This window comes from Sceloporus undulatus, chromosome 7, assembly GCF_019175285.1.
Source record: "Sceloporus undulatus isolate JIND9_A2432 ecotype Alabama chromosome 7, SceUnd_v1.1, whole genome shotgun sequence".
Classification (NCBI taxonomy): domain Eukaryota; kingdom Metazoa; phylum Chordata; class Lepidosauria; order Squamata; family Phrynosomatidae; genus Sceloporus; species Sceloporus undulatus.
In genome coordinates this window covers 43,495,850-43,514,549 of record NC_056528.1, presented here as the reverse complement: position 1 = coordinate 43,514,549, position 18,700 = coordinate 43,495,850, and the positions used below count along the sequence as shown (strand labels likewise).

The 18,700-nt window shown below is 44.1% G+C and overlaps 1 protein-coding gene across 1 annotated transcript in view; it reads right to left on the bottom strand.

The window, feature by feature from the left end:
• Positions 1–18,690, bottom strand: part of NHSL2 (NHS like 2) — a 109,497-nt gene extending 90,807 nt beyond the window's left edge. The window contains exon 1 of the mRNA XM_042478995.1: positions 18,264–18,690. Coding sequence (XP_042334929.1) covers positions 18,264–18,537 — 274 coding nt within the window. The 5' untranslated portion in view covers positions 18,538–18,690. The remainder of the gene's footprint in view (positions 1–18,263) is intronic.
• Between the last annotated feature and the right edge of the window lie 10 nt (positions 18,691–18,700).

Below are 18,700 nucleotides of genomic sequence, written 5' to 3'. Positions count from 1 at the left end.
TCTCATAGCTACTGTGGGGTTGAGATCGGTCACACTTGCACACTTCATTTTTCTTCATTTGTGTCTGTACTGTATAATTCATCTTTTCTTGGTCTTGCCTGGGGTGGGCGGTGTGCACTCCAACTCAAGGGCTTCACATAGGTCCAGTGATGAGGATTTGAATATTATCAACGGCCAAGGGATACGTCTAAGTCATACAGTTCTGCCACTGGCTATGATAAGCTGCTGAACCTCATCAGCAAAAGGGCTGGGATATTTCTCTGCTGTGTACCATCTGCTGCATCATTTACCATCAATAAAGTTTATGGTATAGAAGAAGTAACATACGTCAGTGTTCAGCTCCAAAAGAGCCCTTGGCGAAATCTGGAACTACACCCAGTTCTGGCACAAGAAAACGCATCTATTCAGAAATAAAGTCTTCAATGAAGACTTCAGTGAAATTTATTCTCTCCTGCACTCAGAAGATATCCTTTCTGTCTCCTCATCCCACTGGAAAGAAAAGCACTGAAAAGGGAAAAGAAAGAAATAAAACAGATCTTATGCATGCACACAGATTTCAGGACCCAATGGAGAAAAGTGTAATTGCAACAGAAGATCTTGCAAAAAAGAATTAAAAAATAAAAATGTCAGGAGCACAAATGAGTGTTTGTGTTGTGGCAGGAACAACCATAGGGTGCTGCTGCTTTCAGATTATGACTCCTGTGGTATGGAGGACTGTGCATGCACACATCAGACAGAAAAGGTGGCTAACAATGTGGCCAGGAGAAGGAGGAACAGAAGGAGAATTTTGCCAATGAGTCAGAACTCTTGGTGCCAACAGGAGAGGAGCAAGGAATTGCACAATGGCAAAACAACCCCCTCCAAAGATGCTACTGTGATCAGAACAAATTTAAATTATCGCTTTAATCACACATAGGAAGAACCGCCAGTAATGGTGGGAAATGATTACCAAAATTTCCATTATGGGATAGCTTAGGTGCAGACATTGCACCTAAGCTATTGCATTTTGGAATGTTGTGGCATTCATTCATTCATTCATTCATTCATTCTGCCAAGGAGAAAAAGCTCCAGGAGCTGAAGGAGCTACTCTCCTGCATTGCCATCTGCTGGATTTTAAGAGATACTTCAACTTCAAACTGCTGCTGTGCCCATGTACTAAACCTGGGGCTGAATTGTGGCTTCTGCCCCATGAGGAAAATATGTTAGAACTGTAAACAATGAGCCTGGGTATGAGTAAGTAGAAGGGTGCCGACCATCAGTCATAGGATAAGGGTGAGTAAGTAGGAGGGGGTCAGATATCAGTGCCAGGATCAGGGAGAAAGGATGCTTTGCTGGTGCTAAATGGAGGACAGAGCTGGGTGTGCTTGGTACACCTGGTTGGTACAGACAGGATTTGATTTCAGACAGATAGAGTTAGTAATTGATACCAAGAGGGTGTTGAGCTGACAGAGAGGCTTATGAGCTAACAGAGACAGGCTTTTGGATTTGAACAAGAAGGAAGAGCTGCCGATGATATGCCTAAATATAAATATATGTGAGAGATTTCTTTTCCTAGGCTGACCCCACATTTCCGACAATTGGGATCCTCCCACTCTTGTTCCCCTCTTAATCCCTTCCTAGACTCAGTGGCATCACTAGGGGGTGCGGGGGCTACAGTGTATTGGGTGACATCTCAGAGAGGGTTATCACCCGGTGGGGCAGTAAACCTGAAGGGACTGGATGGCTACTAGGCAAGTGAGAAAAGGTGCTAAGGAGGCCCTGGGGGGGCAGCACCACTCTCCTCAGGAGCAGCAATACGGTGGACTCTTCCCATCTGTCGGGTTCAGTTCTGGGGCCTGCTTCAGATGGCAAAACCCACAAATGGCCAGACCCCATATTATTCAATAACTATGGCTCATGCCACCACTGAATAATATGGGGCATGGAAATTCACAGGCAGTTAAATCTGCGGATTGCCAGCCTGCCAATACAAAGGATCCACTGTACACATGCAACCAATAAGTGCAACCTTACCAAATGCACATTCCAAAATGGTCTCAGCTACCACCACAATCCTCCTAAAGAGGAGTGGAGTCCTATATTATCATTGTGTGCATGCATTTGTGTTCAAAACATACAGCCTTTGCAACACTGAAATGCATGCACCCTAATCTATAAATGTGACTACCCATCCCACCTGGCAGCTTAATCTAGAAGCATATGCTCTCATAACAAATTTATGAGCCCTAATAACAACAGCAATGGCTTGGCTGGCTCTCCCTCCAGGCGGGATTAAGGTGGTTGGGGACTCTAGAGCAGTTCCAGAAACATGGCCCCTCTTTTTATGTGCCTGTGTGTGCTCTTCTAGGAATGACAGCATAGAAATTAAGTAAACGAATAAGCAAGAAATTAAATACAAAGTCATGCCGTCCAATATTCCACAGGGAAAACTGGGATGTGTGTGGCCAAGCAATGTTGAGTGTGGTTAGGCTGGCCAAAGTTTATGAATGAGGAAGAACAGACATCACCTCTCTCACATGCTAAGTGAGTGAAAACTACAGTACTTTTATACTTTGAATTCATATTGCAGCATCTAAAGTAAAATGAGGACAAAGAAGGAAAGTGGGAGAAGGAGAGAAAAACTGGGACATTTTAAGAGCAGCAGAAACAATGGGATGCAAGAGGATTTAATTTTCCTGGAAACTCAGGACATCTAGGAGATATGCATCAGCACAAACATCTTCATGCGTGAATCCCGTTTCAGCCCTGTAATTTCACTGGGACTAAGAGCATAAATATTTACTCACTTCTCAAATAATGCACAAAGTATTGATGATCAGAGAAATATTATCTGGGGAAGAAGAGGAATTTCTTCAGCACTGGACTGCCCAGCTAATGATAGGTTTGGAACAACTACACCAACTGAATCACTGATAATCCAGTTCTGAAACCCTGATCCTCTGGACCATCTTTATAATCCAATTCTGGCATCTCGAGTAAAGGATAAAATTCTATTCAACCCTAACAAATACAGACATCCTAGATTTTCTTTGATGGCTCGTTCTTGCTCTACTCTGAAGCTGAGCCACTCGCTTTATAGTCTGAAGGTGGCAGTAGTCACCAAAGGCTGACTACTAGGTGAATAGAACTGCTTTCATTCCTCATTCACAGCAAATATTCTATACAGTATAAACTTGTGTTTTATTCTGATAGTAATCTCACTAGAGACAGGGACCTTGGATCCTCCAGATGTTTTGCTATGCAACCCCCCTGAGCATCCCTGAATGTGGCCAGTGGCATGGGGCTGTGGGAGTTGTAGTCCATAACATCTGGAAGGCAAAGCTAACTTGATCCACAGTGGATCCATATAAATCAGCTCTATCTTGGCACAAGATGATAATTCATGAGAGTTTACAGAAAGAAAGAAAGAAAGAAAGAAGACAACGCATGAAGCCCATACACTTAAGTGGCAGCCTCTCAAGTTAGAAAGCAATCTATTTCTGCAGAGAGATAAACACAGAGAAATTACATTTGTCATCCTGCCCTCTCTCCTTGTAGAGCTTCTATACTTAAACAACTTTACAACATAACTTAATAGCTTCAGTTTCCCTCACACATAAACACTAAACATATTGGGGGAGGGGGTAATGATGGAAAAACCTTACCTATTAAATTTTTGCCTGTTGTTGAAAGGAACAAAAGCCTAGAAGAAGTATTCTTCCAACACACATGCACATGAAACCATTATCTTTACCACAAGGACTGCCAAGGGCCTCCGCATCTGCCCACATCTCCAAGAGTAACTGCTTATTCCCAGAGTGGCTGTCTGCCACCAAGCACAAACGCCTCTTCCATGGCCCCTTACTTTGCCTTGTACCTTCAGAGAAAGAACTGTTCCACTCTGTGCAATGAACCCGGGAGAGAAAGACCTCTGAATATGAGGGGAGTGGCGTGCATCTCTCTTTCACTCATGCAGCCGTCTGCATGCACAAAACACACAAAATGACGATTCTCTGGGCAAGCACAGTTGGCTCATTCAGCCAAGCTAAAGGATCAGGGGAATCACTGAGCTGGCTTCAACATCTTGACTGAAGCCACACTTTGTGCCAACAGCGGTTGCCCTGTGTGCACACGCACTTGTGGCCCTCGCCGGCTGCCTGGGGTGTTGCCAATGGGCACAGTGTGCATGGTACTTTAGGGAAACATCCAAGACGAGTGCAGTGGGAGAAGAGGCTTCTGAGAATAGCTCTGCTTGGAACTCTGCTTGGAATTCAATTGACTTGTTGTCTGCTCTGTTACTAGGCCCTAGCTGCCACAAGGGCATAGGGGTGGGTGGCACACACACTCTCTCTCTCTGGGTACTAAGCAAAGAGGTGACTCCAACAGAACCTGCAAATGGCTAAGGGCCCTCTAAAATAGTTTTCAAAATCACAGGAATGGAATCCTATGAATTAAGGTTGGTACTTGGTGCAAACTTTGCTTTGCCAGCGTTTGTGTATCAAAAGAATCTTTCACCCTCCAGATGTTTTGGCCGATAACTCCGATCAGACTTGCCTGGTATGGCCAATAGTAAAGGGGTACGGGAGTTGTAGTTAACAGCATCTGGAGAGCCAAAGATTCCCAGCCCTGTTTTATAGCTCTTTCGAGTCATTGTTCCTATGGCATACCTTCAAGTTGCTTCAGACTTATGGCGATCCTAGAATGACCCTATCACAGTATTTTCTTGGAAAGATTTGGTCAAGGGTTTATGTCTTCTTCTCAATCTGAGAAAGTGTGATTTGCCCAAGGTCAACCAGTGGGTTTCTATGGCCAAACAGGGATTTGAACCCTAGTCTTCAGAATCGTAGGCCAATGCTCAAAACATTACACAACACTGGCTCTTTGGTATCTTTGCAGAAACAGACTGGAGTGGCCAAAGTTCAGCCTTGGGGGCATGTGTAACTGTTCCACAAGTTGTTTTGCAGCTCTTGGTCTCTCCAGACACCCTACTTCAGATCACTCTCTTCTGACAAAAAAGACAGACAGAAAAAGGGAGGAACACCTCTTTTTGAAAGCCTCCAGGATAAGTTGCATCTATCTGTACTGTAATATAACCCCCCCCCCACTGTTTTCTGGCTACTTTAACTCTTTTATCTATTTGGGGCCATTTTTTTCCAGTCCATGCAACTCCACAAAATGTCCCACGGACAAAATGTTGGCCTCCAGATCTGCCACAGTTGCTCATGCATGCTTTAGACGTTACAGAATCCTTTCGTCATTGTAATTCTAATCCTTTTATCTGAGCAAATATAAAAAGCTGCTTTTGTCTATAATTTGCAGAGGCTAAAGGCATCGAAAATGAATACTTGATTTCATTATTAGAAACCTTATTATTAGTACTGTCCATTATTTGGCAGTCATTCCAGGAGAGAGAAACTAGCACGGTCTAGTGGTTTGAGTGCTGGACTATGACTCTGGAGAGCAGGGTTTGATTCCCTGTTCAGCCATGCAAGTTAACCTTGGGCAAGTCACATACTCTCAGTCTCAGGAAAGGCAATAGCAAACTTCCTTTGAACAAATCTTGCCAAGAAAACCTCATGATAGGTTTGCATTAAGGTCATCATAATTCAGAAACCACTTGAAGGCACACAGTATACACACCAGGAAAGAGACAATAACCAAAGGCATTGTTGTAAGTTTAAACAACAGCTGGACCATGCAGGAGGGGTTGGAAAGATGGCATCTAATGTCTCACAATGCCCCAGATAGGTAAAATGGGGCTCCTGTCCCAGCCAGAGACTGATCAGAACACTCTTGATGTCCAAACTTGACAGAAGAGGGGAGTTTGCTGAGACATCATCAAACCTGGATCTCTCCTCCTCTGCTTCCTTCCTATCCAAGCTTGCAACATGCCTTTTAAAGAAGAATTCATTATGCAACTTGTTCCAAAACATCGCCTCCTCAGCAACTTGCTACTGTTAATGTTGGTTATGTTACTTGTGACTTTTTCGTTGCTTTATAAAACAGGTCAGAGAATGGCACAATACTTGGACAATGCCTTTTTCATTAAAAGTAATGAAAACAATGATGAGAAATCTTACTGTTCCAACCTAAAAAGCAGCAGTGCAATAATTACTTGTGCAATAACAGGACAATTAATGCATATTAACATCGATCAAAGAAGTGGCAGGTTACATCTAAACTTCCTGGCAATCCTTGAACAGAGAGGTTATGTGTGCCAAGGGACCACAAATCCAAGCAGTCAAAATAGAAACACAAAAAGAGAGACCACCCATTAAGTGGGATTTGCAAGAAGATTCTAGTAAAGCCCTTGGCTCCAGGCTCCAGGCACCAATCGTTTCTGCCCCAAAGAAGGCGAGCTGTTCGGCACCATAACTCTCCCTCCTTTTATCTTCTTTGGCAGCATTTTTGATTCCTCTTATCCAACCACCTTTTACAACATCAGGATTGTTTAAAGACTTATGTGTCTTCCCAACTGCGGTGGCAAGGAGGGGAGACCTGCCCCTGTGTGCACATGGTTCCAATTTGTATTATAGCTGTTCTGGATCCCATTCCTCCTCTCCCGTTGCCACAAAAAGGCTTTTCTTTTTAAAGCATTATACCAATCTATTATTAGTTTAATAACACCAGAGTACAGAGGACTTCTTAGAATACAGCAGGACAGCCTCTTGGCCTAAGGAGTCTGCAATGTAAAAATCCCAAGACAGGGAAAATAGAAGGAACAAAGTAATACATCAGTTGTTTCAGCTGCATATGCTTTGCCTTGGTTATGGGCACATCACAGAAGGCTTACTTCTTGGATAACAACTCCTACAATCCCCCAGCAAACACGGTTATCTGGTGGGGGAATCCTGAGATTTATGCTCCCCTCAAAATAACTTTCACATTCAGTTGCAAGGGAATAATTTGTTGCCTTATCTATGGATGTAATGTACTTACATCCTATGTAATTTACAAGCTATGGATGTAATTTATTTTCAGTGATCCTCTCTAGATCTTGAATAAAAGAAGAGACTAATACAGAGGGGTCATTAAAGGCCTAAGTTTGAAATACTGGTCCAGCTCTGAACCTTTAACTGTATTTTATGAAGGATTACTTCACTCTTACCCAACCTGGATCTTATTAGATGAGCCAATAGGGATTATGGGAATTATAATCTGACATACAACAGTCCAGTATGGTGTAGGGGATTGAATGTTGGATGATGATTCTGAATATTAGGGTTCAAATTTCCGCTCAGCCATGGAAATCTACTGGATGACCTTAGCCAAGCCATACTCTCTCAGCCTCAAAGGAAAGCAAACCCCCAACTCAAAAATCTTGCCACGAAAACCCCATTATAGGATCACTTTAGAGTTGCCATAAACCAGAAACAACTTGAAGACACACAACAAGTCCAACCTATCTGGGATCATCTGATGGGGGAAGACTGAAGTGCTGAGCTTTGCTTATTTTCTTATTTCCTTCATTTCGCTTTCCCTTTCCCCATCATCTTATGGGAAGATGGGAAGCTATCTCATATAGAGTCAGATCTTAATCTTTTCTCTACTGACTGGAAGCGACTCTCCAAACCTTCAAGCAAAAATATTTTCCAGCCTTACTGGAAGATACTCAGGACCAAACCTAGGTGTTTGTACATTTAAATGTGTGCTTTATCACTGACATACAACCTACAACTATGGAGACTGCTCTTTTTATCCCCCTTTTTCTCCAGTGCTTAGAAGATATTTTGTGTTCAAGAAATACAGAACTGGTTGCCAGCATCTACACTAGAAGTGTCCAGTAAGATACAGAAAGCTGTACCTTTAATAGTTATGTACAAATGGAAATTTTCTTAAGGGTAGATTCTCCTGGTATGATGCTGAAAGACCAAGACATTAACCTTTCTTCTGCAAACATTCAAAGTAACACAGTCATATCCTCTTCCGCTTATGATTTGTATATGAACCTCGCTTCTACTAAGTCTGGACAGTAGCAGAAGTTGGAAAGTTATGTTTTAAAAGTAAATTGCTAGAGTTTACAGTTTCAAGTTTGGAAAAGTAGTTAGTTGCCATTACAGTGTTTAAAGTGAACCATTTACTCCAAAGAACAGTCTGCCAAATCTTTCTAGCCAACATAAACTGTTTTTATTATTCCTTCTCAGTCTGCTGAAGCAGGGGAACACATTGCCTGTGACAGCTTGCGCTGCCCACCACAAGTTTGGTGTCCCCCTAAATCTGGCCCTTGAATCATCTGCACATTCTATTCCCTGATCCTTATCTCTCCTAAATTACAACCTATAGGATGGGCTTCATGGATTCTAGAACATCCACACCACAGGGCACAGTGTTGAGTCTCACAATATACCAGCAGAACACCCCACACATACCCATCAGAGCACCCAAACTCTGCAAATTTACCTTTGCTCCATGGCATCCATCCTTGTCTCAGGCAAGAAGTGCCAAACACGACCAAAGTGACTCTGATCCATTCACCTACAGGGCCCCTGAAGCATAGAAGGGAGGTTGTGCAACACTCTCTCCCTTGGGAAACAAGAAAACCTGTGGGAGTGGTGAGAAAGGAGGGTTGTGTAAAGCAGCAGCCAGGACAGCACACACTGCTTCCCACCCACAAAGGCAGCGCAGGGCGAGGAAGGCAGAGACAAAAAGCAGGTGGGAAGCTGGTGGTGGCCAGAAATGTCCTCAACCACCCACCTCTGCTTCATGGTGTGGCATGAAAGTGGAGATCAGAGCTTCAAGAAGTTACTTTTTCGAACACAATTTCTGAATCCATGGTCCATGGCTATGCTATCTGGGGCATTCTAGGAAAGTAACTGTTCCAAGCTGTAGGGAAGATCAACCTAAAAGAATTTTTTAAAAAAGTTTATAGTATTGATCTTTGTAATTCCCCATTTTGCAAGTCATGTACATGTGTTCAGTTACATATAGTCTAAATTGAATTTTGTTGTATTTAGATATCTCGTCATGTCATAGCAAATGTGTGGGGAGTGGTGCTCAGCTTATAGCTTAAAAATGGGGTCACAGAGTAATAGGAGTGAAGTATTCACATACTAGAGGAATTCCGCATTCTGCATTAGTACAAAAAACAATAATTTAAAAAACTGTCCAAACTGTATTATGCAATCTCTGTAGGCAGGTTATAAAGTGACACTTGGAAAGGAAAAACTGATCAGAGGCAGAAAGGAGTGAGGGATGGAGTGTCTGGAGGGCTAAGGCCAAAAGGAAGCACTTCCAGGAAGGATGTAGTTCAAAATTTTGTTGAAGATCCAACTTATCACGCCTTCTAACAGTGAACAGTCCTCCCAAAAATGGAATAGAATGCTATTAAGAAACAAGGTACTAGGAAGCTTACAGAAATGTCAACATTTACTGAAATAACAATAAAAAAGAAACTAAAGGGGGCAACTCTTCCTGCACCCAACAAACCCAATGAGGAGTCAGCATGCTCAGTAATAACAGTGTCAAACACAGGAGATTATCACACTCAGACAGGACAAGGTTGAGATCGCTCTCCCGTCCTTATCTCATCTGTGGGGGAATCACACAAAAGCCTTCATATTGTATGCATTGAGGCTGTCATTATCCCGTCATTAACGTGAATTCCCATTCATGCAAAATGCCAGGGCAATGCCACTTCAGTGATGGGACAATGACAGGATCAACACAACGTCATTTGAAAGGCTTTCATGCTATCACTGTCACTTGCACTTTCGGTATGGGACAATGTCTGTCATATGAAAGTCTTCCACTGATTGCACAGAAGAATGGAACAAGGACAGGACAATGACGTCCCATTCGCCACGTGATAATCTCCACATTGTCCGACCATGAAACATTAGGAGTGGAAATGGAGAATGGGATGGGAAATGAAGAATGGGAATGTCCAGGAATGGACATGGTTGGCATGGGTCCTTAACAGAAGCACTCCTCCTAGAAGATGACACAATAACCTCGATGAAATACACCTGAGTACAGCTATGCCATACATTTCAAATGGTAAAAACATTTTTCATAGCTGCCATAAGGTCTAGAACCCTATATGATGTAAATCAATAGGATTTTAGGGTTCTTATTCTCCCCCCCCCCCAATTTCATAAGAAGAAATAAAAAACATCCTCCATGTTGTACATGTGGACGTGCGAGAATGGTAATGTGGCTTGTGACATTCCATCAGATGAAGCCACAGCCAACATTTTTGGCAATACCATTAGCTGTTTTGGACTGCCCTGCAGTTCTCAGCAAAGCACCTCCCAAGACAGTGAAAGAAGGCAGGGGCTGCAGCATGCAACTCAAAGGAAGAATGGCAGCCCTCCCCTCCAAGGGCCCAGCCACCCCACCGGCTATAGGCCAGAGTCCTGCATTTGCTGCCTCAGCGCCAAGGCATGCTTTCTTGCTGCCAAAATGAAAATCCAAAGGGCTGTCCACTGGATCAGAGCCTGCAATCTGGAAGTCATTTCCTCATTCAGTGTAGCATGGCCTGCTTGGAAAGAAGTGAGGCCTCTGGCCCCTCAAACTGTACTTGGATGGAGAAGGCGTCTAAGCTGGACTCCATGAATGAGATGGCCCAATTGCACAATAAAAACTTCATCTGTCACTTGTAGGACTGGGATTAGAGGTGGGTGGATCAATCCATTTTCTATCCACCACACTTTTGCTTTATCATATTCCACATTCATGTACAATCTTTTTTTAATTTCAGCACAAAAAATAATAATTAAAAATGTATGCATTTTAGATAAACATTACTAAAATGTATTATCCCTTAAAATATACACTTCAACATGGAGTTAGAAACGGTATGCCACAAACTGCATTAAGAACATCCAACAAGGGTGGAACCAGTGGATGGCTATGTTTGTGAGAAGCAGATCAGGCAACACTGGTCAAACGTCCCTAATCAAGAGCAGTGATGTAATGGAAAATGTTAAAATTCAAGGGCTCATGACAGCCATTGGTATGGTTGCCAGATTAGGAATATCCTAGTCCCTGAGATACCAGTCTGAGATCTAGGGGACAACCCCTTGTGATATCACAGGAAAGGGCCTTGAACACAGCACAAGGTAATGGTATAAGAGACAACCCCTTGTGATATCATTAAGTGTGAAATTTTAAGCATCAGCCACAGCTGCACAAAGTATGCCATTTAAATCAAAAACACCAAGTCTTAAAATGAGGAAAATATATATATTCCACACTTGTCAAGACAGCACTCTTGCCCTGAGATTCCTCTCCCTTGCCCTGAGAACTGGAGAAGAAGGTTCAGTACCTGAGACCCCTTGTCCTTGTGTCCTGCACCCAAAGGCAAGTCCAAAATTACAATTTAGCAATTTAATCTCCAACAGGAGCAGGTCTTTTGTAAATCTAATGGGTTTTCAATGCCTGACACATGAATTAAGACACTGCTAGGCAGCTTAGATCTCAAGGCTTTATAGGCTACCCTTGCAGGAAGACACTCAGGTTATAGTAAATAAAGGAGGAACAATGTCTTCTGAATGTCTTAGTGGTTTTGCTATTAGCTCAGCCCCATAATTTGCTTAGTACCCAAGATATCTTCCACTGGGAAATATCAGGCTGTATGCCCATCTGAAAGCCATGCACAGGAAACACAAGCGAGCCTCTGCATTCCCTTTTCCTTGTTCCAAGCCAAAGCCTGCAAGGTCAGAAGCCAGCCAACGTCAGAACGTTGCAGCAAAAAACAACAAACAGCTTACTTCTCTGAGGCCAGAGTGGGCTCTGCTCCCAGAAACTGTTTGGAATCCAATCCTGGGAGCAAAGGGTGGGGGTTAAATCATTCCCAAATATCTGTTCCCTTCGACAGTTGTGAGGGGGAGGCAGTCGAGAATCATTTCTTTGGCCAAATACTATTTTGGATGCAGTGGGATTCTTCTTCTGCAGATGGAATACACTCATAACAAAAGGTAAAGCTACCCACACCGGCTTTTATTAGCTTTCTTTGCCTGGTCCAGAGCCTAAATCCATCTCCATAGTGGGAAATCACTACCACTGAGCTGGAGCCTTTCCTTGAGGTTGCTTTTTTGTGCCTTCAGGTTGATTCCAACTTATGGCAACCCTGTCACACAGTTTTCACGACAAAAGGAGGTCTGCCATTGCAATCCTCTGAAGCTGAAAGAGTGTGACATGGTGAAGGTCACCCAGTGGGTTTCCATGGCTTAGCAGAGATTTTAACCCTGGCTTACCAGAGTCCTAGCCTAACCTTGCAACCACTACACCATGCTGTCTGGCTTTCCATGATATATGATGACAAAATGAAACTGCCTTGTACTGAGCTGAACAATGCAATGTTGTCTTCACTGACTGACGGCAGTAACTCCTCAGGGATTCAGACATGGGTCTTTCTCAGAGATATCAGGTAATGAATTCGGGACCTTTTGCACATAGGGCCTGAACAGACGGGCCAAAATAAAGCTCCTTCGGGTCACTTTGGAGGTATGCTGTTTAAATGATGCATGCATCCTAAGAGACCGGAAACCACACCAAAGCAGCTTTGGCACAGCTTCTGGCCTCTTCAGATGTGTGTGTCATTTAAACAGCATATCTCCAAAGTGACACAAAGCAGCTTTATTTTGGCCTGTCTGTGCAGGCCCATAGTCATATACTCACCATGTGCCTAAAGTCCATCCCCACTGGATCTGTCCACCACCATCCTATACACGGAGGACATCCCAGAGAACTCCAGGGCATTTCTCTCTTGTTTCTACACTAAGGAAGCATTCTGGTAGTCCCTTTCCTCAGGGCCCTCAAATCTTGAAGCCCCTTCCCCAGAAAGCCTTCAAATTCACAACCCATTCTGATGCTGCTTCATGATACGATGGGCCACTATTTTTTAAATGCTCTTCAGGTCCCATGCCTTCTCCAGCTGGAAAGCAGGGCTTGTTGTCCAGAGCAAGCATGTGCACAACAGCATGCTGAGATCACCAAGAGGCAGCGCCAAAACATTTCATTCTGACTCAACTGTTTATGGGAAAAGAAAACAATATTTTTAAGAAGAAACAGCATAATCCATAAAGGCAGTACCCCCCCCCCTTGTCTTTTTTGGCTTCCCAACATCCTTCCTTTGCCAAGGCCTTTCAACATGGGGAGAGAGATTCATCCTGCAACATTGCAATTGTTCTGGCCTTCAAAAGGGTGAAGCTATCACCTGATAAGGACTGCTTGTCCTCTGCAAGTTTCCAATTCAAACAGGATGGAAAAGTTACTTTTTAAATTACTTCTCCCAGAATACCCCATGACCATTGGCAATGGGAACTGGAGTCCAACATGTAACTTTTCCAAGCTCTGCCCCTTCCCAGCAAATACCAAAGGCCTTGTATTGTCTCCCCTATGTACTGTATCACCACCCAACTATTGATTCAATGGTTTATTCTAATTGGGGCTGACCAATAGGATACCAATCCACACCTACTGACCAACAGATGAAGCCTCAACAACTGAAATTCCTCCTCTGTGTCCCTCAGACTGGTACAAATTAAGACACACTTGATCTTTATTTGGGTTCTGGATGTCATCAGACAAGCCAAACTAAAGCTGCTTCGGGTCACTTTGGAGGTAATGCTGCTTAAATGGTGCCAGAAGCCACACCAAAAGTGCAGCTTTGGCGCAGCTTAGGTCTCTTAAGATGCATGTGTCATTTAAACAGCACACCTCCAAAGCAGCTTTATTTTTGGCCTGTCTGTTCGGGCCCCAAGTTGAGCTGGTATTTTAGGTGTGTGTGTATGTGTGTAATCAGTATTTTATAAGATTAAATGTCGGATTTATTCCCTTAAACAGAAACACCAGACCAGATGGAAACAGTAGCAGAACTAACCAGGTATGGTTACAGGAGGAAGTGGTGGGAAGATAAAGATCAACCCTTTCAGCAATAAGAAACTATTTCCACTTTCACCAGGCATGATGCCAAAATGCTTTCATGGAAAAACAAGCATCGCACTCACACATGCACACACACTTCCAACTGAAAAGCAAACACTGGATTCCATAGTTTTTCATATTCCACAGCTCATCAGGAACGAACAAGCAAGGGCACTGGTAGCCAATGGTTAGATTGGGATGTGGGAGGATGCTAGAAAGAAGCCCACTACTGTTGGGTTAGGTGCACTTCCACCTCTGCTCAGCCCTTGAGCTCTCAATACATTTCATTTGCAAGCAGAAGACAAGATGCTTCATAGCTCAGGACCACTATATAGGGAGAACTTTACCCTCTCCCACACCTCAAGACCTCTGACATTAGGCAAAGTGAGGCAACCACATCAAATGGCAATACTGGGGAGGCAGCACTAGTAGTTAGTTCTTCTCCCCCCATGTTTCCTGATGGGTGATGGAAACCTTTCTTTTTCAGCTTCTAGGAAAACCCTGTTTGGAATTTTGGCTTGACATTAGCCATCGCAAATTGGGCAGCAGCCAAAAACAAAGCAAAAACCCAACTGTCAAATTGGACTCATCTGTCAAGATTTCCTGGTGTGTTATGACATGTTCCCTGTTTCGCTTCTCTTGAAAACTGGCTACCGTATCTGGGATGGCAACCAAAAACATGTTGTCAGAGTTTAAGATTTATCACGGTTTCCCAATGAGTTATGGCTAGCTCTCTTTCCTCCCTGGTTCCAGGGAGCCCTCATTTGGAATGTCAGTTTTTCTGAATGTCTGAAACTGAGCCCTGCAATGCAATGGAATGACAACCAAGAACACTTGGACAGACTTTCAAGAATCTAGCACAAGGCCTCAGTGAGTTATGGCTGTATCATGCGCTACGTGATTTGCAGTTTTTGCATTTTTGTTCTCTAACCAACCCAGCAAAGTGGCTTGACATTATTTCCATTTCACAGGCAAGTCCTCTCCAGTCCAACTTCCTGTCTGTACATTGCCAGTTGGGACATATATCCAGTCTCAGCGGAGTAAGGAATTCACTGACTCCTATTTCCTGCTGATGATTCCCAGCTTCAAGCACATTCAAGGTTTCAGATCTCCTCCAGTTTGGCAAGACAGTTCGCAAAGGCTGGAGTCCAAAGCCTGGGAAACATCTGCACTCCACCCTGCGGGGAGTGAAAGAGCAGCTCCTTCCTTCCTGCGTGTTGAATCCAATTCTAAACGGTGTTCTTGCTTTAGGTTTCGTGTGTGCTCCCGCTCTAACCACCCAGGAAAAATGGAATCATCCTGACTTCTTTCTTTCCTATATACTACAAAACCAAAAGGAAGATCCAGTTACAATATTAGATATTTGGTTTGTTCTGCACATAGCTCAGTCTGAACTAAGGGCATTACTACATGCAGCTTTTAAACCATAATTACTCCAGGAAAGAAGTAGCATTGGCCATACACAGCGCATGACAGCACCTCCAACCCATCAATGACCTGGCAAGCATGCAAGTCCTCAGGTGCAAAACTCCCAGGGCAGTTGCACAATCCTGCGTAGGGTTGTTAGGCAGGTTAAGGGAAAGTCAGCAAGACAACATGATGGGGATGCCTTGAGAGCGGTATGTTCCCATCTCATTTTTAAGAGTGTGACCACTCTGAGAAAAAAGGCTCATACAGAAGCGTCCCAATTATTATTATTTCCATTTCCCCCATTATTTAATTTGTTCATACCATGATGGGTGTAAGCCAAGAAAACTGGGATATATTGTGCTCAGAGCTGCAAATTGTGAACCAGGGAGCCAGGTTCAAATTCCCTCTCAGATACTGGCCACTTTTCCGTCTACTCTACCATTCAGGGTTGTTGCAAGGGTAAAGGCATATTGTCTCATGATCACTGGAGGGAGAGGGGGAGTGTAGTAAATGCTGAACACATAAGGCCACACTGTAGATGTGCAAAACATTTTTTATCATGGAAGGGAAATGTGTGTTTATCCAAATGTTTTGGCTTGCAGTTTCCATAATCCTTCCCTACTGGCTTCAGGTTTCTTTAACCAAGTGGGGATTCAAACTCTGTTCTCCAAAGGCACAGGACAATAACACACTACACTGTAATAGCACTATTATTCCACTTTAACTGCTATGGCTGCCTCCTGCAGAATCCCAAGATTTGCAGGGAAGACCATTTAGAATTCCCATCCAGAGAGCCCTTAGGTCTCACTAAACTACAACAGCAGTTATAGAATAATAGCACTATAACAGTACAATGTGAAAACATTAATAGTCCAATGCTCAAACCAGTGCACCACACCGGAAAGGCTGAATGTTTATCTAAAGTTCAGATTCTAAATGTAATGTTTTCATATTCTTTGTGATAACTTTTTTTATTCTTCCTGTGGCATCTGAGACTTGCAGTCCCCAAAAGCAGGTCTGAGCTCTGACTGAGCACTCCTTCCATTCTGCCTGTTCTTGATCAGCTTTTGCTGCAGTGACCTGAGTCACTACAAGAGACTTTTGGCACCTAACCCAGGCACAAGGGGCAAACAGAAGGATAATCCAGAGCAGATGGCAAAACAATGAGCAACAGGACGAGAGCTCAATGGGCACCGACAAAGGAGTCCAGAACACCTGCAGATTTTAGAGCGGAACTGGTTTTGGAGGAAAATAGTCTTTTAAAATGTGTCCTTTACATGCAGCCTTTGCTTTAAAATCTTATACACACACTCTTCTAACTGAAAGAAAAACATGCCAGAAACCAACGTTTGGGTGGAAGGTGGAAAATATGGGCAAACGATAAATAATATCAATATGTAGAGAGATCTTGTAGCTCCTTTGAGACTAACTGCATCCACATTGTCAAAATATTCCAGTTTGACACCAGCTTAACTGCCATGGCTCAATGCTATGGGATTCTGGGAACTGTAGGTTTGTGAGACATTTAGCCTTCTCTGTTGGAGAGCTCTGGCACATAACAAACTCCACAGTCTCAAACTGGATTATTTCTGCAGTGCGGATGCAGCCAATAGCGTGAAAGGCTCATAAAAGCATTGACAGAGCTAGAAGAGGCAGATATGTCAAGGGCTGAGTGGGGCATATATAAATCCTTCTCATCCTGAGAGGAGCAGATAAAACAGGCTGCCTCAAAGGGAGATGGATCCTTTTTAAACAGAGGTTGGGTGAGGGCTTTAGTTGTATATCCCTGCATAGTAGAAGGGCTGGATTAGATGTTCCTTGCAGTCCTCTTCCGCTCTACAGTTCTATAAATGTTTCTATAGATATTGTTGTGAGTAGTTTGTATTGTAATGCAAGTATGGAGTGACTTGGGAGTTTATCAGACAAGGGAAGTTGGAAGCATAATCCGATGGCAATCCGAACGCAATCATGGGGTTTCACATTATTACATGATAGACTGCCACACACAAATTTGGGCAATGGCAAGCTATTTTCAGGCAATGGGAAGCCAGTTCGAACGCAATTTGCATTCACGTAAATTGGCTAAACTAGCGAATTCATGTGAATGCATTCTGGCCCCACTTTCTTTTCATTTGAAATTAAGAGAAATTCCTCCCGTGTGATAAACTCCTTGGCCTTCAATAGACAATGAACATGCATGCGCCTCAGAAAGGACCTGCTCCGTGTTTTACTAATGCTGATGCCTCCTCTGTTTTTACTGTTCTTGTCCTGCCTTAATAAACCTGCAAAAAGATTCCTTGCAGCTCCAGTTAGAACAAAAGAATAACAATGACAATAGCAATCTTAAAAAGGAAATGCTATTTATCATTATTGTCTGAATAACATTTGCTTTTTCTATCCCAAGCATGACAGGTTTGCACCAAACAAAGGGATACACAAAACCTCCTAAAGCAACCAAGTGACTTCCAGCCTCTAAAGGATGCTCAAGTTGAGTTTTCTGAACATTTCTGGGGTGTTTTCTGGGATAAAAACTATTCTCCATGTTCCATGAGGAGAGACTTAGGGAGCTGGGGATGTTTAGCCTGGAGAAAGTTAAGAGGTGCTATGATAGCCCTGTTTAAATATTTGAAGGGATGTCATATTGAGGACGGAGCAAGCTTGTTTTCTGCTGCTCCAGAGAATAGGTCATGGAACAATGGATGTGAGCTAAAGGAAAAGCGAGTCCAGCTCAACCTGAGGACAGTAAGGGCTGCTGGACAGTGGAAGGAGGGGTGCATTAGAGACTCCTTTGGAGGTCTTTAAACAGAGGCTGGATGGCCATCTGTGTCAATGGGGAGGCTTGGATGGAGAGTTCCTGCATGGCAGAAAAAGGGGGTTGGACTGGATGGCCTTTGGGGGTCCCTTCCAGGTCTAGGATGCTGATGCACAGAAGGGGTGACATCTCGGGTGTCCCCCGTCTAAGCCCCTCTTCCCCTGCAAGGAAGGCCTCCCTCCCTGCTGCTGACCTTGCTGGTCCTGGGTGCAAGTCCTGCGGCTTCTCGGTCTTCTTGCCCTTAGGGCTCGGAGCCTGCCTTGGAGAGCCTTGGCGCGGAGATCCAGGTCCCGGAGGCCGGCCTCCAGCTCCTCCAGCAGCGCCTCGGAAAGGGCGCAGAGGTGGGCCATCTGCCGGAGGAGCCCCGTCGCCCCCGAGGCCCAGGCCTCCCCCAGAGAAGCCCAGGGCGGACCGGGGCCCCTCCGGAGCAGAGCCCGGGGCTCCACCGTCCGCTTCCAGAAGGGCATGAGGAGGAGGAGGAGGGCAGCCCCCCGAGCCTGGCCCCGAGGCTGCTTCGGCTTCTTGGCAGGGACTCAGGCCAAGAGGAGGAAGGAGGAGGAGAAGCCCCCAGGATGAGGATGAGGATGATGAGCCCCAGGAGAAGAAGGGCAGCAGCACCGCCTTCCAGGG